At 42.6% G+C, this 22,685-nt stretch overlaps 2 protein-coding genes across 5 annotated transcripts in view; both read right to left on the reverse strand.

The window, feature by feature from the left end:
• The window catches only part of TG (thyroglobulin), a 218,067-nt gene extending 214,082 nt beyond the window's left edge, over nt 1–3,985 (reverse strand). Inside the window, exons 1-3 of the mRNA XM_045008289.1 lie at nt 3,922–3,985; nt 2,075–2,183; nt 721–818 (exon numbers count right to left, since the gene is read on the reverse strand). Of these exons, the coding sequence (XP_044864224.1) occupies nt 721–818; nt 2,075–2,183; nt 3,922–3,985 (271 nt within the window). The remainder of the gene's footprint in view (nt 1–720; nt 819–2,074; nt 2,184–3,921) is intronic.
• A 6,506-nt stretch (nt 3,986–10,491) lies between these two features.
• The window catches only part of PHF20L1 (PHD finger protein 20 like 1), an 81,017-nt gene continuing 68,823 nt past the window's right edge, over nt 10,492–22,685 (reverse strand). For 2 of the 4 annotated variants that reach the window (XM_045005407.1, XM_045005406.1), the window contains exons 20-21: nt 19,759–19,924; nt 10,492–16,717 (exon numbers count right to left, since the gene is read on the reverse strand). In XM_045005407.1, the coding sequence (XP_044861342.1) occupies nt 16,575–16,717; nt 19,759–19,924 (309 nt within the window). In that variant the 3' untranslated portion in view covers nt 10,492–16,574. The remainder of the gene's footprint in view (nt 16,718–19,758; nt 19,925–22,685) is intronic. The other 2 variants (XM_045005409.1, XM_045005408.1) reach the window with 1 other exon arrangement.

Here is a 22,685-nt window from a genome sequence, read left to right on the forward strand (position 1 = left end):
CAATTTCTTGCTCTTTCCCATAAGATCTTGGGGAGGGGCACATTTTCCTCCCAGCTGCCATTAAAGCCATAGCCACTCAGTTCCTATTAAAGACAATTAGTGTTTTGTAGGAAATTCTTCCCAGAATCCCAGGTCCTTGCACCCAACCTGACTACTTGGGTGTGGCACTGGAAGGCAGATTTAGCCCTTAGAAAGTAAATGAGTAATTGTTCCTATTAAAACAAGTAATTGATCATGGAAGTACAAAGGAAACAGTGAGAAATCCCACATGGAGCTTGCATTTGCATATGCTATTGCCACATGCTACTTGTAATTTTTTGTATGTGAAATTTTGGCACCTGCTTTTGAAAATTTATGCCCCATTTAGGACCAAACTCTGAGGGATGGGGGCCCAAGGCCCCTGTTTCACCCCCACCCCCGCACGCACACACACCCTCTCTCTCTCTCTCCTTATGCCCTTGCACGGGGACAGGCCACCATTGATTACACTGGGATAACTCACACAAGAAGGGATTGCTCAGGTAAGTAAAGTTTGCATGATGAGGTCCTGAGTAACTTAAAGAGCTTCCACTGAGGAAGATCGATAAATCACCAGGAGCCTGCTGTTGCTCTCATTGACGTAAGTGGCCAAAGTCCACTTGATTTCAACAGTTGTCACACTGGGATGTAAATAGCTTTTTTACCACCACCCATGAAAAAAAGTGATGACCTCTGACTTACAGGCTATTGGAACTCCAGTCTGTTTAGTGCCTGGTACCTCAATACCATTGTTATCTACACACCAGCAGGAAAGGCCATTCGCATTGCACTGCACAGTCCTGGGGAGAAGACACACATCATCATTTTCCATTGGCAACAGAATTGTCCATCAATATGAAATATACCTGTCAGCAATGGGATGGTCACAGGACAAAGAAGAATGTGACAACACAGCAGGGGCATCAGGAAGAACTGTATTCCAGAGATGGTTTCTAGGCTATTCAGAGCTAACTGATGGGATCTCTTTGGAATTCTCATAGGGCCTCTCCAGTCTTCATTCAATTCAGTGCCCAGCCCATAGTATGATGGGTGCCTAGCTGTGCAACCTCTTATCAGATCTACAATATGTTCATTTAGAGACCGGTCTGAACAGCCCCAAATAGTGGGAAAGCTCAGATTCATTTTTTAAATAATGCATTAATTTTTAATGATAGGCTTGTCTATCACTCTAGTGTCTAAGCACCACACACACACACACACACACACACATTAATGAGCTTATCCTAGCAGCGCCCCATGAGGTCGGAGAGTGTTGTTATCCTATTTGGGGGGATAGGGAACTGAAAGACAGCGAGATTAAGGCCCAGATCTCCAAAGGTATTTAGGCGCCAACTCCCATTGATTTTAAAGGGAGTTAAGTGCCTAAATACATCTGAGGATCTGGGCCTATGTGATTTGTCCACAGTTGCACCGAAAGTTGATAGCAGAACTCTGACTGCTAGTCCTGCACCTTAACCACAAGACTATCCTTCCTTTCCGGAACCGGATCCAGATCCAGATCCACTCTGCGCAGGTCAGTCTCTTCTCTAACTCAAATCTAGGCCAGTCTGGTAATTTGAGAGTCCCAATCCAGTTGCTGGTCCCCCCAGCCCTTTGTCCCAAGGAGGACGTAAACTGTGCCAGCCCTATACCCGGTGCAGATTACTTCCCCTCTCCTCGCTCCGGCTCAGCTAGGCAGGCTTGCACGCCGGGGGTGGCAAAGCTTTGGCTCCAACCCCTCCCTGCCGCATTTGTGGGAGGGAAAGTAGCAACCCAACGGCGGATGCTCTCCCCTGTGGGTTAGAACCCACCGGGTGCGTTGTGCAAAGGACAATCTGTCCCATCACATTTAAAACAGTCCCGTTCTTTTTTATTAATAGTAGGGACCCCATAGATAATTCCAAACTAGAGAGAGACAGAACTCATTCAACAGAGTCTGAAGCTGGAGCACAGCCCTCCTCATCCACTACGTTGGGGTCCAATCCCGCTCAGCCACAGAGCTCCCTTTGCCCTCAGTGGTACAGGATTGGGGCCACAGGTGGCTGTCCTATCTTACCGGAACTGGCCATCTTCCAAGCACTGAGGGACGTAGACTTCTCGTTCCAAAAAGGCCTTTTCCCTCTGGAGCTCACAGGGGCGGAGAGGCTGGGACTCAGCCTGGTACTCTGCATGCAATAAACAGGGAAGATTTCTCTAAAGTCCTGTTAGATCCCGAGCCTGGCTCAGCATTGTCTCCAGCAGTATAGTCTGTGCTGTCATTTTGGGTCTAGTTTTAAACACCACAATGGGGTTTCCTCTTCTTTGGTGACATTATTCCACAGCTGAATAGACCTCACAGTCAGGAGATAGCAGGACCACCTGGAGGAAGCAGGGACAAGTGGGGCAATTTGCCCCAGGCCCTGCAGTGGCCCCCAAAAGAATATAGTATTCTATAGCATTGCAACTTTTTTTTAATGGAAGGGGCCCCTGAAATTGCTTTGCCCCAGGCCTCCTGCATCCTCTGGGTGGCCCCAGAGGATTCAGGGGGCCTGGGGCAGGGCCGGGCCTTCTGCAGCAATTCAGCAGCGGACCCCTCTCGGAGGGAAGGACCCGCTGCCAAATTGCCGCCGAAGAATGAAGTGGTGGCGATAGAGCAGCCTAAGTGCCGCCAATTGCGCTTCCCTCCCCCACCCCCCGCCACTTGCGGTACTTGTACTCGCTGGACGTCGCTCCGAGGCTTCGGCAGCACTTCAGCGGCGGGTCCCTCACTCGCTCCGAGTCTTCCGCTGCACTGAAGGATCCGCCGCCGAAGACCCAGAGTGAGTGAAGGGCCCATCACCGAAGTGCCACCGAAAACCCAGAGCCCTGTGGGGCCAGGGGCCTGAGGCAAATTGCTCCACTTGCCCCCACCCCCTCTGGGTGGCCCTGGGCAGGCCTGGGAGATTGTACCAGGTATTGGGTATTCCCAACTCCTAATGATCAAAAATCATGAGCTAGTCTCCTCCCCTTATCCCCCCCCTGCCAAAAAAAATCATGAGATTAGTTTAAAACAATGAATTTTAAGAAATAATCCATTGGGAGTTGTGTTTGCCTGATGGCTGCCCTCTTGGCCAACACAGCAGGGATTGAACCAGGGGCCACCAGAGCTAAAAATCATGAGCTGCTACAGTTTAACCTAAAGAACCAAGACTCTAGGACTTGCGTCAGTATCAACCCATATCTTCTGTGCATTAGCACAGAGTGGGACAGGTAATAGACACTCACCAATGGGTTATATTTATTTGCCTTCCGGGGTCACGTTTTTGAGCTTCTCTGTGTAACCATGAGGGCTAGAAACCTTTTTTTTTTTTTTTTTTTTTTTTAGTAATGCAAGTTGAGATTCTGGTGTATTCACCTTAAGGCACCACATATCACAAGTCTCATCATAAAATGGAATAATGGCTAATCAATATGAATAACCGGGGTGCCTATATTTGAGGGCATCCTCCAGGATCCTTTGTATTTCCCTGCTGCCCCATTCTTTTCACCCAAGCATCTGTGTTGGCCAGTCAGTCTTTCCAGTAGTTTCTTTTGGAGTGATCAGCCCATGTCACACCTCCCTGGTGCACGCTGACTTCACAGAATCGGAGCTTTTGCTGGCCCCAGGAGCATGGGCCATAGCTTGGAATCCAAACTCAAATCCCTGGCAGCGCAATGACCACTGAGTCATTGGCACATCTCTTTGGTATATAAGATCAGTCTTGTTTCATGGTGTCTTGCCCAGCGTAATGGGGCCCTGATCAAATTCTGAGCCTGTAGGTGCTGCCATAATATAAACAATCAATAATAATGATGTATCGGTGCCAAGTTCTCAGGCAGAGGCTAACACAGCATGGCTCCAGCCTGATACACATAAGGGACAAGAATGAGTAAAGGTAAACTTACCAAATATATTGGCTGATGCTGTGCTAATAAAGCAGAAAAGGATGCTGAGAAGTACGGGGCCCATCTTTCGATGCAGGAGCTATGGCCCCTTCTTATGCTGAGGGATCAAGACCCTGCATGCTCCGCACTAGCTTCTGCCAGACTTTTATAGCAGCCATTGTTTGAATAGATTCACTTTTGAGCTGGTAGACTGAGCACTAAGTAGGGTGACTGACGCAGGTTACATTTCTAAGAAAATCATGAGGGCCTCATTCACCTGGAATGTTCCCAGTGGATTTCTTCATCAGTCAGCTCTAATCTCCTCTCCAGGGAGCACTTGTACACCTAGTCACCCGAAAGGAGAATGAGCAGAACAAACAGCCAGGCCAGATGCAGGTTAGTTTCTTTTCAGGACTATACCTGTGTGTGTCCTCACAAAATGGTTCAGTGTCAGTACAGTACAGATCTGCATCTGAAAGACAACCAGACAGACACATAACCAACACGTGCTGTCGGCTGTGTTACTATATTTACATAACTAAAGCTAAACCATCCTTTGTCTGCGCTGTCTAGTCAGAACGTGAGCTCTCTGCAGCAGGGACTGTTCTTACTATGTGACTGCACGGTGTCTAGCCCCATGGGGTCCAGTGGGAGTTGAGGCCTGCAGGCACTATTACAATACAAACACCACGGAATTAGGTTACCTGGCTTCTATTCCTTTCACTGCCACTTAACTTCTCTGTTGCCTCAGTTTTGCTATCTATAAAATAGGAATAACAACACTTAGTGGTGATGTGAGGCCTCTCTTATTAATATCTGTGAAACATTATGAGATCCTGGCATTGAAATCCCCCTAATGTGTAAATCATCATTAAGGAAGGGTGGGAGAGGTTGTAGCTATGAGAATGGGGAACAGGTTGGTGAAGGCATTTCCTGGACTGAGGGTGAGCTACCTCAGGAGGTGACTTCGTACAGCTTGGGAATTTTGGTGGCTTCAATGAATTTTATCCAAAGAAAGTGGTTTTGTTTTTACCTTCTGTGCCCAAGACATGAGGGCCCAGACTGGCTGTGGCTTCTGCAATGCAGAATAAAGCTTCTATTGTGTGTACAGTAGAAACGGCAGCAGGTCCTGACTCTTGGGAGCAGAAAGCCGTGTAAAAGCCGACTACAGCACATACCTCGCTGAACCAGCCAGGTCATTTGCTGAGGGTCTCGGCGGACCACTTTTTGAGATGTATTTGATTTACAAATGGAGTCATTTGGGTAAATATTACAGGATCACGGATACCGCTATTACTTTTAGTTCCTCAAAACATCCCTTGGACCATCCCAGTTCAGCCGAGACTGAACCAAAAACCCTTTCAGGGATAACTGACTTGTTGAGCTCTGGCACTAAGCACCACTTGAGCAGAGCTAGATCTGCGTCAAAGCCCAGACATGTGTCTTGGGACAGGCACATTCAATGGGATGCAACAGCTTGTTGGGGCGGGCGAAAGTAGTTTACAGAGCAATTTGCGCAATCCACATTCTTCAAACATGGTTAAAAGCACTTGAAGTCTATGGCCAGCCTGAAATTCAAAACAAATGAACCCCAGTCAATGACATAATAAAAAAATGGAGAGAGGATCGACTGGTCCACAACACTGTCATCACCTCAGCACTCTCGCCACTGAAGATGGAAGTACCCCTTAATTTCGTGTAGAAATGATTGGGGGCAGGGGACGGGGACTGGGAAGGAGTCTCTATCACTGTTTATTAGACCATATTGGCAGACTTCATTCCACGCACTAATGATTTAGATGTCATTAAACTACTTCTGGAAACAGTTTCTTAAACTTCCAATAATGATTTGCAATGACTAAATAAATAAAGCAGCTCTTAAACTCTAGACCAGCGGTTCTCAAACTTTTTTTTTTTCCCCACAGACCACTTGAAAATTGCTGAGGGTCTCGGCAGACCACTTAATGATCTTTCCAAATGTTGTTTGTACCCTTAGCTAACTATTGTAAAGCAATTTGGATAAAAGCGCTATATAAAAAAACCTTAATAATAATAAACTTTTTTTGTTCTACAAATAAAAGCACACACAACTCATATTTTAATATCAGTAGTCCTACCTTTCTAATGCGAAGGATGTGCCCTCTCTCCCTCGCTGTGGCAGCCCCCAAGCTGGGGCTGGGAAGGAGGGGGGTCTCTCCCCTGCCACAGCAGCCACAGAGCTGAGGCTGGGAAGGAGGGCAGTCTCTTCCTGGCAGCCACAGCCCTGGAGCTGGGGAAAGTCGCCTCTTTCTCTGGCCACCGCAGCCCTGCACATCCCAAATTCCCCTCACCCCCTCTTCTCACCCCACTGCCCTCTCCCACCTACCTCCTATTCCCCTCAAGGCCACCACCTCACCTTACATGTGCATCTTCTCCAGTGTCCAGGCACCTAATTAGTGGAGCCATGCCTGCGCAACTCCACTAATTATGTTGGTGGTCCTTCATTCTCTTGCGTCCTTCATTCTATCCGAGGATCACCTGAATGGAGCTCGTGGACCATTGGTGATCTGTAGACCACAGTTTGAGAACCTCTGCTCTAGACTATGAGCTTTGTTGGGCAATCTCTATTGGGGTTGCGGAAGAAAGGGAATGGAAGGTGCATTGATAAGATGACTTACTAAAACCATGAAAACTTTAGGGATAAACGACCTGATTTTCACTGCAGCCTCAAGTCTCCACTTATGCACACACAATTTTCCACACACTTTCCCAGCACAAACATGTCTGTGCAGTTGTGTTGGGGTTTGCATGTACAAAACTCCATTGGATAAAAGGGTTTTGTGTATGAAAAATGTTACCACTGGTGCCCACAGGTGCTTGGCTGTACTCCAGCAGTGTACAAAATGAGGCCTCAATCCGATTACATGAGCCAAACAAAATGGGAGACTCCAATGTAGCTCAGGGAGAACTTTTGGGTTTGCAATGCCAAACAGTCAACGTTGTCAAGTGATGCAGACACAGTGGCTGTTTTTTAAAAACGCCATTGCTTTTCCAAGTCTATGCAACCAAAGATATTTATAACTGAGGGAACAGTCCTCGCCCCATTCCGATGAGTCCAGAGAAAGTAAAATTGTAGACTGATGTTACTGAGTACCACCTTTAAAGCTCACAAAAAAGAGGAGTGGAAAGATGCATATTATAGCATTGGCCATACTGTAACAGGCAGAGGGGAGATTTGTTTCTGAGCATGAATCACTTTTCCCAGTCTCTTCTTGTCAGGTTTCGGTTCACGTTGATTTTTGTTTCTGGATGTGGTTTTTTAAATTAAGATTTCCAATTAATCAAGTTATACAAATTACAGATGATTTCTTTGTCACTATATTTCTAAACAGCCTCACTAGCCAATGCAATTTTGTGTCATTTTGTTACTCAAGCAAAAGTTAGACACATTCTGAACATCCAAGGAGCAGAGACTAAGGGTTGAGAATTTCCAGAGTATAATTTAGCATGCAGGTAAGAAGCAGGGATTTGTAGAGGGGTCTTCTGTTAAGTTTTCACACAATAATTTGCCAGCGCGTGCCTATCAGTCCATGAAAAAAAAAATCAGTCTGCTTCATTGTCTCTAGCAATATAGATGGTCAGAGTCACACAGTTTATGGCTAGGAGGGACCACCAGATCATCTAGTCTGAGCTTCTGTATATCACAGGCCACCAGCATCACCCAGCACACACACGCCAAACCCAACCACCAGAATTAGACCAAAGTACCGTAAAACCTACTTTAGCGACTACCTCTGAAGAGAGATCACGTGACACGAGTATCTACTTGCCTAGGCCACAGAACATTTTCCCCCTGTAATTTAACTGTGAAGAGCGACGACCTGTCATCAGTGACCAGCGACCACATTTTCTTACTCACATCCATAAAAACAAACCTGTAAAAGAAATCAATCTTCCTCACTTCTGCGCTGCTGCTGGCAGCGGCACTGCCTTCAGAGCTGGGCGGCCAGCCAGCAGCTACCACTCTTCATCTGCCCAGCTCTGAAGGCAGAGCAGGGAGCAGTGGCTGCTGCCTGGGTGTCCAGCTCTGGAGGCAGAGCTGCTGTTAGCAGAGTACAGAAGTAAGGGTGGCATAGTATGGTATTGCCACACTTACTTCTCCACTGCTGCTGACTGCGGCACTGCCTTCGGAGCTGGGAGCCTGGCCAGAAACTGCCGCTCCCCCAGCCACACAGCTCTGAAGACAGTGCAGAAGTAAGGATGGCAATACCACGTCCCCCCTACAATAGGTTTGCTATCCCCCTTTGGGTCGGGAGCCCCAGTTTGAGAAATGCTCTGTATTTTGGTATACTGTACAGTACTACTGTATTCATAAATCCAAGAGATTTTAAATACAGTACAGTGCTGTATTGCATAACGTAGTGTTCATTTATGAGGCAATTAAAGTTAAACATGAAACATAGGAAATAATAGCAGCCTTTCTGTACAAAAGTGCCGATTTTACAACAAACTTTTGAAGAGAGACCACCTCTTCTTACAAGCAACCACTTTTGCTAACTTCCATGAGTGGTTACTCTTGGTAGGTTTTACTGTACTAGTCCTCAGGAGATTAAATCTTGTGTGTCACAGGCAGAGAATAGGCGGGACCAAGGTGCACCAATGTGCAAGGCCCTTGCAATAGCAGGGAATTTAACAAAGCTTTTGATAAAAGTTTCCAGAAAGTTAAAGAAGTATGGATTGGATGAATGGACTATAAGGTGGATAGAAAGCTGTCTAGAAAGAGTGGCTCAACGGGTAGTGATCAGGCTTGATGTCTAGTTGTCAGCCAGTATTAAGTGGAGTGCCCCAGGAATCAGTCCTGAGGCCAGTTTTGTTCAACATCTTCATTAAAGATCTGGATGATGGGAGTAATTACACCCTGAGCAAGTTCGTGGATGACACGTAGTGGTGGGGAGAGGTAAATACGCTGGAGGGTAGGGATAGGGTCCAGAGTGACCTAGATAAATTGGAGGATTGGGCCAAAAGAAATCTGATAAAGTTCAACAGGGACAAGTGCAGAGTCGTGCACTTAGGATGGAAGAATCCCATACACTGCAACTGGCTGGGGGCCAACTAGCTAAGCAGCAGTTCTGCGGAAAAGGAGCTGGGGATTACAGTGGAGGAGAAGCTGGATATGAGTCAGCAGTGTGCCCTTGTTGCCAAGAAGGCTAACGGCATATCGGGCTGCATAAGTAGGAGCATTGCTAGCAGATTAAGGGAAGTGATTATTCCCCTCTGTTCGGCACTGGTGAGGCCACATCTGGAGTATTGCATCCAGTTTTGGGACCCCCACTACAGAAAGGATGTGGACAAATTGGAGAGAGTTCAGTGGAGGGCAATAAAAATGATTAGGGGGCTGGGGCACATGATTTATGAGGAGAGGCTGAGGGAACCGGGCTTATTTAGTCTGCAGAAGAGAAGAGTGAGGGGGGATTCGATAGCCTTCAACTACCTGAAGAGGGGTTCCAAAGAGGATGAAGCTAGGCTGTTCTCAGTGGTGGCAGATGGCAGAACAAAGAGCAATGGTTGAAGTTGCAGTGGGGGAGGTCTAGGTTGGATATTAGGAAAAACTATTTTACTAGGAGGGTGGTGAAGCACTGGAATGGGTTACCTAAGGAGGTGGTGAAATCTCCCTCTTTAGAAGTTTTTAAGGCCTGGCTTGACAAAGCCCTGGCTGGGATGATTTAGTTGGTGTTGTTCCTGCTTTGAGCAGGGGATTGGACTAGATGACCTCCTGAGGTCTCTTCCAACCCTAATCTTCTATGATTCTATGAACTAAGATATACCCAGATGATCCTAGCAACTGACCCCGCATACCATGCTAGAGGAAAGTGGAAAAAACTCCAAAAGGCCCCTGCCAATCTGACCTTCCCAACACCACATATGGCAATCATTTAGAACCTAAGCATGTAAACATGAACCAGCCAGCCAAGCATCTCCAGTCATGACCATTTCTGATGCTTCAAAGGAGAGAGACAGGTACAATGGTTTTCCTCTCATGTATCCATTTGGTGACCCCATGCAGTTTTTCAGATTGCCATTATATGTATCTTTTCGCTATTAGAAAAGCTAAATGTATAGAACTGTGTGTATTCACCCCTGGGTATGTCTGAAAAGGTGAAGGAACCAGAATCCACTGGAGTTTCAACCCAAATGGGAGCATATTAAGGAGACAGTCCAGACATAATGAAGCAGATGCACCTCCATTCATTTCAATAATGGTGCAGCTGCTTACAGTAGGGTCTGAATTTGGCCCAGCCCCACGGTCTTTCAGATTTGAAAGGCCACTTCATTTGAAGGTACTCTCCCATTTTACATCTCTGACAAATTTGGTTGAAAGGAGGCAAGTATAGAAAGGTTAAGTAGATGTGTTGCAAAGTGTTGGAGCAGTAATCAATGTCTTGTCTCTCTGAATGTAATCAATGAATTATATGTACATAAAACTAGTTGACGGGCTTTATACAATTAAGTCACAGTCCCCTAAAGCTTCAGAGTATATAAAGCATAGATCAGTTTGCTGAAACTGTTAGTTCACCAAAAGGGAGCCCAGGCACTTAACCAATCTCAATAGGCCTTTATTGTGAGTATATTAGAATGCAATCAACATTATTGCTATTATAAAACAAACCATAAAAGAAAATACCTTGCTTCTCTCATGGAAGATCAAGCAGCTCAGTGCCGCCTCTCTCAGACCTTTCAGTGACAATGCATTGAGAGGCACTAACTGAATGGAGAGGGCTGTAAGCAAGTCTAAAAAAGACTGAGTAGGTCACTTAATTTGCATTAGACTAGATTTTAGTTAATCACCCAATCCCTAGAAAACTGTTAACTCATCTACTGTTAACAGCATCCCAAATGCACATACACTGTGTCTTGATTATATGGCATGTTTTGGAAGTTTATTATATTCATGTTTTCTGCACTATTTCACATTTTTCCAGTAGTTATGAGTTGCCCAGGCTGGTGCAGAATGTCTGCTAGACAAATACTCTTTTCTTTATTCTAGTGTATTTTCACTATTGTCAAGTGCTCCATACCTATTCTCCAAGTATAACAAATACACACAGTGTATATAATGCTTATTGCTAAAGACACCACCCCCATCCCCAGTGCTTGGGACACCACATAGCATAACAAAACCATTTTTAAATATACATGAAAGCATTGTAACAAAAATCGCCCTTGTTAAAGTGATCAACTAAACCCATTACATGGTGACTCAATACAAAAGAAAAAAGGTAAAATAAAATACAGGAGCAATGGTCATCCCCCAGATTTAAAAAACCTCTTGACTTTAATAAATGCTCTCTAAAAGGAGGGAACATCCTGAAAGATTTCACAAGGTGTAAAGTGAGGGCAGGGTAGAAAAGAGGTTCCATGTTTGGGACTCGCCCCAGCAAAGGTACATTGTGGTATGAGGGTAGGATCACTACAGACAAGTGTGTGAGAACTTATATTCCCATCAGGACCTGCAATAAAGTTAAGGCTGCCCAGCATTTGCAATTATAAAGACCTATTTTCAGTTGCTTATAACTGCAAACTTTAACCATCCAGGCTGAAATTCTCCATGCCGGGGTCTGTCTGCCTCAGGCTGATTTTTTTAAACCTTTCATCAAAATAGTTGGTTTCTGAGATCAAAGTTACCTGAAATGATATTATTTTGATCATGTTAAAAAAATCCTTATAGCAGTTTAGTTGAGAAGCTCTAGAGCAGTGGTGGACAAGCTGCGGCCTGGCCGCTGCTTCCCGCAGCTCCCATTGGCTAGGAACAGCAAACTGCGGCCTCTGGGAGCTGCGGGCGGCTGTGCCTGCGGACGGTCAATGTAAACAAACTGTCTCACAACCTGCCAGTGGATTACCCTGACAGGCTGCAGGCTGCCCACCACTGCTCTCGAGCTTCTATGCCTTGGAGCAAGGGTAGGAATTTGGCAAGGGAGGGGTGTCAGAAAGACAGTGAAAAATCCATCCAAATCTGGCCAAATTACAAGCCTCTGAAAGTCACCCTGTGCATGTGCTCAGCAGAGGTTTATTAGAGACCTACCTAACAATAATCTCAGAAGATTCTGTTTACATTGTGCATGCTCCTCCTTTCCGAGCTCACTGAGCATGCTCCAGCCCAAGGCTGCAGGGGCGGAGCAGAACTTTCCCTACAATTGCCTCCTGCCACCCCTCCAGGCATCAGAACAAAACATGGAAATCTTCTCTCCAGTGTTTTAAATGGTTTCCCAGCCGACACCCCGGCAACAGGAGGACAACACAGCCTAACTCAACTGCACACGGCTGAGGAGCTGAGGGGTGGCAGGGGCAAGTGGAGGGGAAACAGGTGTAAGCTCGAGGATGGACAGGAGCACACAAACAAGGTAACAAGGGGACATGCGAGCAGATGAGCAAAAAGGGTCAAGCTGGGAAGTGGGGGGAAGGGGCAGAAGAGGCTGCATCCACTTGAGAATTTTCCCCTCTCAAATGTAAAACAGAACACAGGGACCGAGTCCCAACATTCGCTGCCTAGCAAATACCCGTGAAAGCCACTTGCAAAGTCTCTCATCTTCCTTAGCGGCTGGTTCAGGGAGGATAACAGCCAACTACTATTAGTCGTTACGCTATCAGCTCAAGTGGCAGAAGTCTGCTGTGGATTTAAAGGTTCCAACACTGCTGAGTAGCCCTGGGTGTGTCACAGTATGGCTCCGTATGATGGAATTCCTTTTGGGTTTTTTTCCCCTTGTTTCCTTTTTAAAAAAACTAAGTTAAAAAACTACATTAAAAGAACACTATAAAAGATGGCAAAGTCAAGCATCCTGAAGTTAGAAAACAACAGAATTAAGCTTGTGTAACCTTAATTTGGCCCCTTTGTGCACATGCATTGTGATACAGTCTTTAGTTACGGCATCAAATACTATTTTTCCCCCAGCACTTTTGCCTTGTTCAGTGCACAGCGTAGATGGTGCTTTGGGAATGAATCAGTTGTGTAGTGAATGAGGCAGTTGTTTGTAAGATGGCTGCCTCATTTGATGAGGAAGCTGGAAGGCATGTGGCGAATGAGGCAAAGGACTAATAAATAATAATAATTGGAGATATACCAATCTCCTAGAATTGGAAGGGACCTTGAAAGGTCATTGAGTCCAGCCCCCTGCCTTCACTAGCAGGACCAATTTTTGCCCCAGATCCCTAAGTGGCCCCCTGATGGACTGACCTCACAACCCTGGGTTTAGCAGGCCAATGCTCAAACCACTGAGCTATCCCTCCCCCCAGGATGGGAAAAGGATAGTCTTATGATCAAGACAATTGGATGACATTCTGAAAATTGGAACCTATCCTTGATCCTGCCACAGAGTTCCTATGTCACTTAAACCAAAATTCACAGATGGCCACTAATTGTGATTCTCTCTTTTTCTAGGTGCCCACCAGGGAACATCTGGGGCCTGATTTGCAGAAGTGCTGAGCACTTACAACTAGAACTGATGTCAGTGCATGCACTGACCATATAAAGTGCTATAAAAATGCTCTGAAAAAAAAAATCAGGCCCAAAGTGTTTCACAAGTTAGGCGCCTGACCATTTTAGCCTTAATCTCTCTATTACTCAGTTTCACATCTTTAAAGTGGGGTTGATGATACCAAGTGACCTTAAAGTTTGGTGAAGCATTCTGACACTACAGTGATGTGTGTCATAGAAAAGTCCATGAAGAAATGAATAATTTTGTATGCAGTGCAGCGTTTAAATGGTAGGTGGTAAATATTAAGCATTTGACTACCAAATTAACAAAGATAAACAGAAATATTGAAAAGTTACTCATTCAGGGGGCACTACCTATCCTGTGCATTGAAAGAGGCAGGGTCCTGTGGGGTTAAAAAAAAGTGACACCTTCCAAGTTAAAAGACTAACACAATGCATATGGCAGAAGAAGGCTGAATTGCATAGGCAACCTTAATTCATACATTGCCTAACTTTTGATTACTTAACTTTGAAACCATACAATACTTGACAGTAGTTTTTTAATATGTAATATATATATTTAAAAGTGTAGGCCCTGGCTACATCAGTGACCATCTCCTAGCACCTGCATCTGAGACCACCTCCGGGTCCTCAGCTCAGCGCAGCGCATACAACAGCCACCTTTTAGGGATAATATTCTCACATCTCATTATAACTTTGCTGTGATGGGCCCAAAGCATGGAACCTCCTTCCTACAACTTTAAATCTCAGTCCATCTCTCTGTTCATTACATTTACAGTTATATGGTATCACAAACATGCATACACACATTGTATAACATAGCACCAGTATGTACTGTATATATTATGTAAATACTATATACTTCATTTCAAATTGTGTATTAATATTTACATTTATTCTATTCAGTACACACAGTACCACATTTAAGGATATGCAGCAAGTGAATAATATATAACAGTATCTTGCATATCCAAAGAGCAAGTAGATCACTTTCAACAGCTGTTAATACTGTGAAATGTGTCTTAAGTAGTTATTTAAGCATCAAATTATACTGTATAAAACATCAGGGCATTTTGTTAAACATAATAGTGGTTGCCATAAAAAAAGTCAACATTTCTTTACAGATTCCTCAGTTACTGTATTTCCTCTTTAAATTATGGAGGTGCCAATCCCTGCTATAGAATTAAGATTGAGTTGAGTTTTGGAATTAATACAGAGCTGTAATATCTCCGATACAATGGTGTGGTAACTGCTGTTGAAGAGACCTTTTAAATAGGTATCATTCTATAACTGACGTTGACACATTTGCTTTAGAGTTAAAATATTAATAGCATTAACTTACTTCAGACATGACAGATAAATTAGAGACTTTAGTGTAGGCATTTTTCAATAAGCACCCGGGCATGCTACTTTCTCTCTCAATAATGGTTTTATGATGAAAGTTCAAAACACTAGTTTCAACATCTTTTGTACATAATCCATCTTTGGCATATTTTTCAACTGTCTGAATCCTCAACAGGCATTCAAAAAATTCGAGTTGTTTATGGTCTGTACATTATTTTAATCACTTTTTTACATTTCTGTATACGACAGGAAGAAAAGTGGAAAATGTAGAGTATGCAGAATAGTTTTAATAAACAGTTTTACATACAGTACCTTACATATAGAACAGTGTGTTTGCAAATTTAAATAATTTTTGAATGTACAGTGGCTTGTACTCTTATCAAAAGGTAAATTCAAGTTTACTGTCTATCGGTTCTAAAATGCATTTATACAGAAAACTAGAACTGATAAACAGTTGTGAGGCATAAAATGTTCAAGTATCTTATGTCATCAATTAAATAGCCTCCTTTTAACAGTCATATTTTACAAATTCCAAAACCTGTACATACATTATTTTCAATTTTATAAACTGCTTGTTAAAAGGTAACATTTCATGTTAACCACCAGTTCTTATAGTCTATAGTAATAAAACTAGACATGTGTAGATATAAATATGTATATAGTATGTACATATGAATGTGCGTGTATATACACATATACCTACACATGCATATGTAGCACTGGGTGCAGTGACAACTTACATGAGCACAGGCAAAGAGAAGGTCCCGAGCTCAAAATCCAGCAAGAGCTAACAGAGCAACTAGGTTGCCTTTGGTTTCATGATGTTTTACTCACTTATGACTGAAGCTAAAAGTTTTATAAAAACATCTTAGATAATGTATCTTTGTGATAGTGGTTTAGTAATTCACAGCCACAAACAAGCAATTTTTCTGCTCTTGTCATTCCTCATCCCAGATGAGGTTGGTAAAGATTCAGAGGGCTAACACCAAGCTGAACTACCCAGGACAAAAATGTACTTTGAATCCTGAATACTGCAATAGAACGTAAAAAAATATAAACTAGATACAATTTTGGATGGATTGCTGGCACCAGGTAGAACTTTGAAAAAAAACTCTTCAGGTATTTCAATATCTTCAAACTGTCATCCCAGTGGTTTTAGTATTATTTGGCACATCTGACCACTGTTTGCCACTTACGTTTTTAAAAGAGCCTAAGGGTGCTGTAATGAGGATTTCCATTAAAAAAAAAAATTTATAAGGAGACCACCGCATACGGTTTCTTTCAAAAGTGAAGCAAATGTTTTCATTTTCCTGAATAACACTAATTAGACAAGAAATAGTTCATCGTCTGCAAAAGATCGGTTATCTGCCTAAAACTTTGGGGGTGGACCAACAGTAGAGAGGATATGGATCTCTCTGTGTCTGTATTTTCACTAGCAATGGGAGAAAAAATAATTACGGATATATGTTTTTCCCACTGACGTTTTAGAGTTTGGCTCTTTCTGCTACTGACTATAAAATTATAGCATTTTCCATTGCAGAGATTTCTTGAACCTTCTTGTATGACCTGAAGGAGAAATTCTGCCACTTCACATGTCTTATTTACCATATTGTTGACCATATCAATGTTCCTCAATATGTGACATATTGTACTTTGCATCTTGAACATAGCATATTTAGCTTTTCAGTGTCAATTTCCTTACTCTAGATTTCCTTTCCTTTCTCCAAAGCGTCAGGCTAAAAATGTAATCAGCACAGACCCAGACAAATATCCAGCTTTTTGCTGTCCTCCTGCCAGTCTTGTGGCTAATAAGAAAATTCACTGTAGAGAGCCTATTTTTATTCCTTTATTCTTCCTTTTGTCATACAGAGCACAGTGTGGCTATTTGCTGTACTTTCCCCATGTCAATTAAGAGCTGTTTGATACGTCGCTTGAGTTGAGGCAGTCTTGCAAGAGGATCAGGCGGTTCCAGCTCTCCAGTGAAGTCAAGCCAACTTTCTAAAACTACATCGAGAAAAATTAAAAAAAAAAAAAAAAAAAAAGAGTTTGATTAGAAAGGGATCTTTGGAAAAAGAGTGCTCAACCCTCCAAAGCTAGGTGTGATGAAATGCAGGGCCATATCTTAGTGCCATTGAAGTCAGTGGCAAAATACTTGAGGACTTCAACCTGACTAGGATTTGGTCCTAACTTGTCAACCAAAATTTAAATGGCTATTGTGCCCCACCCATGGCTCCATGCAAACCTGGTGTGAGACTGCCAATGATGCACCTCAGAATATTTCATGGCCAAATTCACTGCCCAGATGAAGAGCAGCGTATCATAAAAATTCAGAATACTTCCACTATTTGTTGCTAGACATTCTGTATTTGGGTTTTTAGGCTCATACCCCTTCCAAACCTACTTCTCCCGGATGCTATTGAACATGGACCAGCACCTATCCTTGTAAATGCTGCCAACTTGCCAAGCTTGAGGGCAGCAGGTAATTTGTATAAAATGGAGCATGCCTCTGCCATATGCATCATTAATATGAAGGTGCAACTTACAGATACTCAGATCATTATTTAAATGAAGATATATTTTCTGAAGAACCAAATAATTCAGTGCTCCATGGAAATTTTTATTCTTTTAAGCAGTTTATAGTGGTCCCCCTTACTAATCCTTCCAATTGCCTTGATAGCTAAATTCCAGTAATATAAAGGTATGTTTGGACAAATTAGCCAACAATGTGTTGATAATACACATACAGAGAAGAGACTCCAGCTCACTGTCTCAGCTGTCACGGTTCTGAAGTAGTGAAAACAACAGGAATAAAAGGCTGTGAAAACTCACTTCTGTCACTAACTTTAACGCATCACTAAACAAAAACAGGGAGCAGGTGATATAATGTGGTGCTATTTTTGGACAGCCACTTTCAGAATGGAATCACACTAACTTCTGAAAAAAGAATAGGAGTGCTTGTGGCACCTTAGAGACTAACAAATTTATTGTAGCATAAGCTTTCGTGGGCTACAGCTCATTTCATCGGATGCATGTAGTGGAAAATACAGAAGGAAGACATATATAAACACACACACACACAGGGAACATGAAACAATGGGTGTTACCATACACATAAGGAGAGTGATCAGTTAAGGTGAGCTGTTGTCAGCAGGGAGAGAAAAATAACTGTTTGTAGTGGTAATGAAAATGGCCCATTTCCAGCACTTGACAAGGAGATATAAGGAACTCGGGGGGGGGGGGGAAGAGATAAGCATGGGGAAATAATTTTACTTTGTGTAATGGCCCATCCACTCCCAGTCTTTATTCAAACCTAATTTAATGGTGTCCAATTTGCAAATTAATTGCAATTCAGTCGTCTCTCGTTGGAGTCTGTTTTAGAAGTTTTTTTGGTGTAATATTGCGACTTTTAGGTCTGTAATCGAGTGGCCAGGGAAGTTGAAGTGTTCTCCAAGTTGTTTCTGAATGTTATAATTCTTGACATCTGATTTGTGTCCATTTATTGTTTTACATAGAGACTGTCCGGTTTGGCCAATGTACATGGCAGAGGGGCATTGCTGGCACACGATGGCATATATCACATTATCAGAGGCTCATTCACCTGCACATCTGCCAATGTGGCCGATGTGATTAGGCCCTATGATGGTATCCCCTGAATAGATATGTGGACAGAGTTGGCAACAGGCTTTGTTGCAAGGATAGGTTCCTGGGTTAGTGTTTTTGTTGTGTAACTGATCACTCTCCTTATAACGTGTATGGTAACACCTATTGTTTCATGGTGGTGTGTGTGTGTGTGTGTTCGTTCATATACATATTCCTTCTGTATTTTCCATTACATGCATCTGATGAAGTGAGCTGTAGCCCACGAAAGCTTATGCTACAATAAATTGGTTAATCTCTAAAGTGCCACAAGTACTCCTATTCTTTTTGCAGATACAGACTAACACGGCTACTACACTAACTTCTGAGTGAATTCCAGTGCTCATAAAAAAGAGGGATGGCAAGAGTCTAATCCCATTATTTTAGAAACATGGTCAATGTAAATGCAATCTGATCATAAACATTCCATCAGGGCTAACACTATTTTGTTTTAGGTAAGAAATAATTAAGGATGCAATAACTACACTTTGTTCAAACTCTCTTCATTTGTGAAGTGAGTCTCTACATGTGAAAACTAGGGCTGTCCAGCGATTAAAAAAATTAATAGCGATTAATTGCCGTTTTAATCGCACTGTTACACAATAATTGAATACCATTTATTTAAAAATTTTGGACGTTTTCTATATTTTCAAATATAGGCTAGGGGGCTCAGAGCTCCAGACTCTGCTGCCACGCCCGGAGCTCTGGGCTGGGGCTTCACCTTCCCACCCTGCCCAGAGGTATGTGATTAACATTTAAAAAATGAACATGTTAATTTTGTTTTCAGTTAACTGCAGGCATTAACGGAAATTAATTTACAGCCCTAGTGAAAACCGAATGCATTCATCTACTACAACACGTAGTTCCACTGCATAATCTTTGTGTGAATTTGTTGTTATGAAGCCTGGTCTGTTGCCTTAATCCAGGCTATTACCAGTTAGTTTGTAAACCACAGCTGAAGATGAAGACTTCTTTTCTCCTCCTCAGGCAACTGATTGATACTATTGCCCAAACAAATACTATCAACTTCAGGAGATGAGGAGGATTAGTAGGCAGAGCATGGGGGCAGGAGCCTGCTACTTCATGGTCTCACTGTGTGGCCTTGGGCAAGCCATGTTGGCCCAAGTTTTTGAATGACTGTTAATGCTGTATGCCTAGGCTTGACTCCAGACATTCTGAATACTCATTACCTCAGTGGATGTTGCAGAGGCACGATATCTCTGAAAAATCAGACTCTGGGTGTCCCAGAACACCCAAAATTATAAATACCTTTGAAAATTTGGGCCTTAATCACTGTCTTAGTCATCTACATGATGAGGTAATGGGAGACTTATTGTTCTTTATTTAATGCTTTGAATGTTCAAAGCTCTATACAGATTAATGTCAATACTTTGTAATAATGTAATTACCATCAACTTCCTTTTCAATAAGGTCCATTCTGCTGGTGACTTCATTCTGTACATTCTCTATGTGGGTCAGGAGATTTAGCTGCCATTGAAGATGTGAATCCACTTGTTCTTCTGATCCTTTTTTTTCATTACAAGCACACATCACATTCCCTTCAGCAGCATTCTTCTCCATAGGACCAACAAAAAGCAACAAAGTTAACACTTAATAAATGCTTTATTCTCAATTTACCGCTTGGATTCTGGTTTTGATTTCAATACTTGGTACAAATGCCCTGAATGATGGAGTTTTTAACTGTACCACTATTTCACAAAAACGTAAACCTGCATATTGGTATGCAGTTTTTAAGAACATTAGTGGAGAACAAGTGCAATACAAATGTCAAACAAATGAGTACAGCTAGCTTTCAGGATTACCACAGAGACAGACGAGCGTTAGCTGAAAGCATGGGAGGCAGCGTTAAATTCACAAGATCTTGCACTGAACTGAGTACAAGAGTGGCCCACGTCTCACCACTCTGCTACATAAACTTCTAACTCTTAATTCATGAAGTGCTGAATGCACCGGTGAGCCATTATCCAATTCAAGCAAGAGTCCAGGATTTTTTTTTGTGTTTGCTGTCCAATAGAGGATGAAGGGAAAATACAAAAATGGAATTATATCTAAAATCCCAAAGTTCACCTGTTAAACTTAGCATAGCATACTGACAGGTTTAAGACAAAAGTACATTCCTTCTTCAGACTACTGTCATCCTGTGTAACTTGCTAACATAGTTAGATCACATGGCTGGAGTATTACATGGGGCCACATAATTGTGTGACCAGTAACACGTATAGTTATGAGAACTAAAAGCAAACCTAATGGTTTTCTTCCCATGTGTATTATTCCATAATATGTCAGGTACATTCCTGTGAAGTCTCAGGTAATAGCTATGACCAAAGAGAGGATACCTGATTTAACAGCTCAATGGGATGCACTAGAAGAGCAATTACCATACATTTATAAAAACAGTTGATTTTAATTGTAGAATCCTATAATCCCACATACACTGAAGCTGTCTGACTGTCGGTGATTATTGCATTTCACAGACAGACATTCAAAGACAGTGCTAGTTTGATAGTACACTTGTTAGTCATGATCAGTGCAAGCCAGCTGCCACAGAAAGGAGTGAACAGTATTATAAATATATTGATAGAGCTATTTAAGTAAATGGACATTGTTGGCATAAGAACAAATGAGGGGGACCTACATGACACGTGAGAGCAGGGAGCGCATTCTAGCAGTAAGGGGCAGTGCGCAAGAAACATTTGGTGGAGAAGGATACAAAAGAAACATGATAGAAATGTGCAGGGCAGGACAGGGCTGTGTAAAGGCTTAAGTAGTCAGGAGTGAGGAAACCACATCAGGGGCTGTCCATAAACGACAGAACATGTTTTGGTGAGACACGGTGGGTGAGGAAATATCTTTAATGGGACCAACTTCTGTTCAAAGATATAGGCTATATATGTTGGTCAAAGAGAGAAACTTTCAAACTACACAGCGCTCTTCATTTTTTGGCAATTTTCAAGACCTCCTCCAGCCCCCTGTAACACTTTGTAACACTGAAATAAACAAGCAAAACTAAGGACCCACCCATCCCCAACACGTTTTGTAATTTACGAACAACCTATGATGTTTAAGGAGAAGCAGAACTAATAAAAGGGGACTCAACATTGGATATCATCTGAGTGTGTGAAAGAGAAGATTGGCAGTAGAACTGTGCATAAACTGGAGACGTGGAAACAAGAATCTGAAAGGCCAAAGGTTGCAATAGTTTAGGAGGGACATTGCCAAGGGACAGTCAAGGGTTCGAAGAACAAGGGTGGAGAGGAGAGCTGTAGCAAATACAGCTTCTCTTGAGTTAGTTCAAAACAGTTTCAAATAATCCAATTCAAATCGTGTCTCAAGCCAACTTGAAAACAGCTGAAATCAAAATTAGGATAAATGCAAAATGGTTTACCTAGGAAATAGGGATGTAAAATCTTAACCGGCTAACAGGTAAGCATTAGTCTTACCGATTAAATCGCCTTAACCGGCCGGCCGGCCCCAGCAGCCCCACCCACCAACCTCATTTAATACAAAGTACAATAGGGTTAGACAAACAGCTATGAAGCAGAGGATGGTCAGGGGCTGATATATGCCAACAAACAATTATGGAGTTCCAAATAAAAAGTACTCTATGGTGCTGTGAAAGTAGTGGAAAGGAAAGAAAAGGACTAGCTGACCCAACAGGTTCCCCTTCCTAATAAGCAGTAAACAAAAGCCAGTAAAGTCATAGCTGAGATTCCCAAGGAAACCTGAATTCTGCATAAACGGGTATATGGATTGTTTTTCCAAGATATGACACTATTCAGCAACATTTCATATTGCTGCATGTGTCCTTACTGCACACACTCAATATGTAAACTATATTATTTAATAAACAATTAACTCCAAACAAGGTGAACTGGAGTTCATTACAAAATATATAACTTATGTGCCACCTTTAAAAACAAAAAAAAGAACAGGAGTATTTGTGGCACCTTAGAGACTAACAAATTTATTTCAGCATAAGCTTTCGTGAGCTACAGCTCACTTCTTCGGCTGCATAGAATGGAACACACAGACAGGAGATAAACCAATTTCTTCTGTTATGAGAAAGACAACAGGTTCCGCTTAAACTCCTCATTTTAAATACAGGGACTCTCTCTCAAACCAATAGAATCTTTCAAATGGGGGGAAAAAAAGTGCAACCACAAACTTTCCTTGAATACAAGAAATCTAGATGTACTGGAACAATTCACAGAACTACCTCCCTATAAGCAGAAATCCACTGTAGCTGGGTTCACAAATTTGCAAGTAATGAATTAAGAACATAAGAACGGCCATAGTGGGTCAGACCAAAGGTCGA

This window comes from Mauremys mutica, chromosome 2 (genome assembly GCF_020497125.1).
Source record: "Mauremys mutica isolate MM-2020 ecotype Southern chromosome 2, ASM2049712v1, whole genome shotgun sequence".
Taxonomy (NCBI): Eukaryota; Metazoa; Chordata; order Testudines; family Geoemydidae; genus Mauremys; species Mauremys mutica.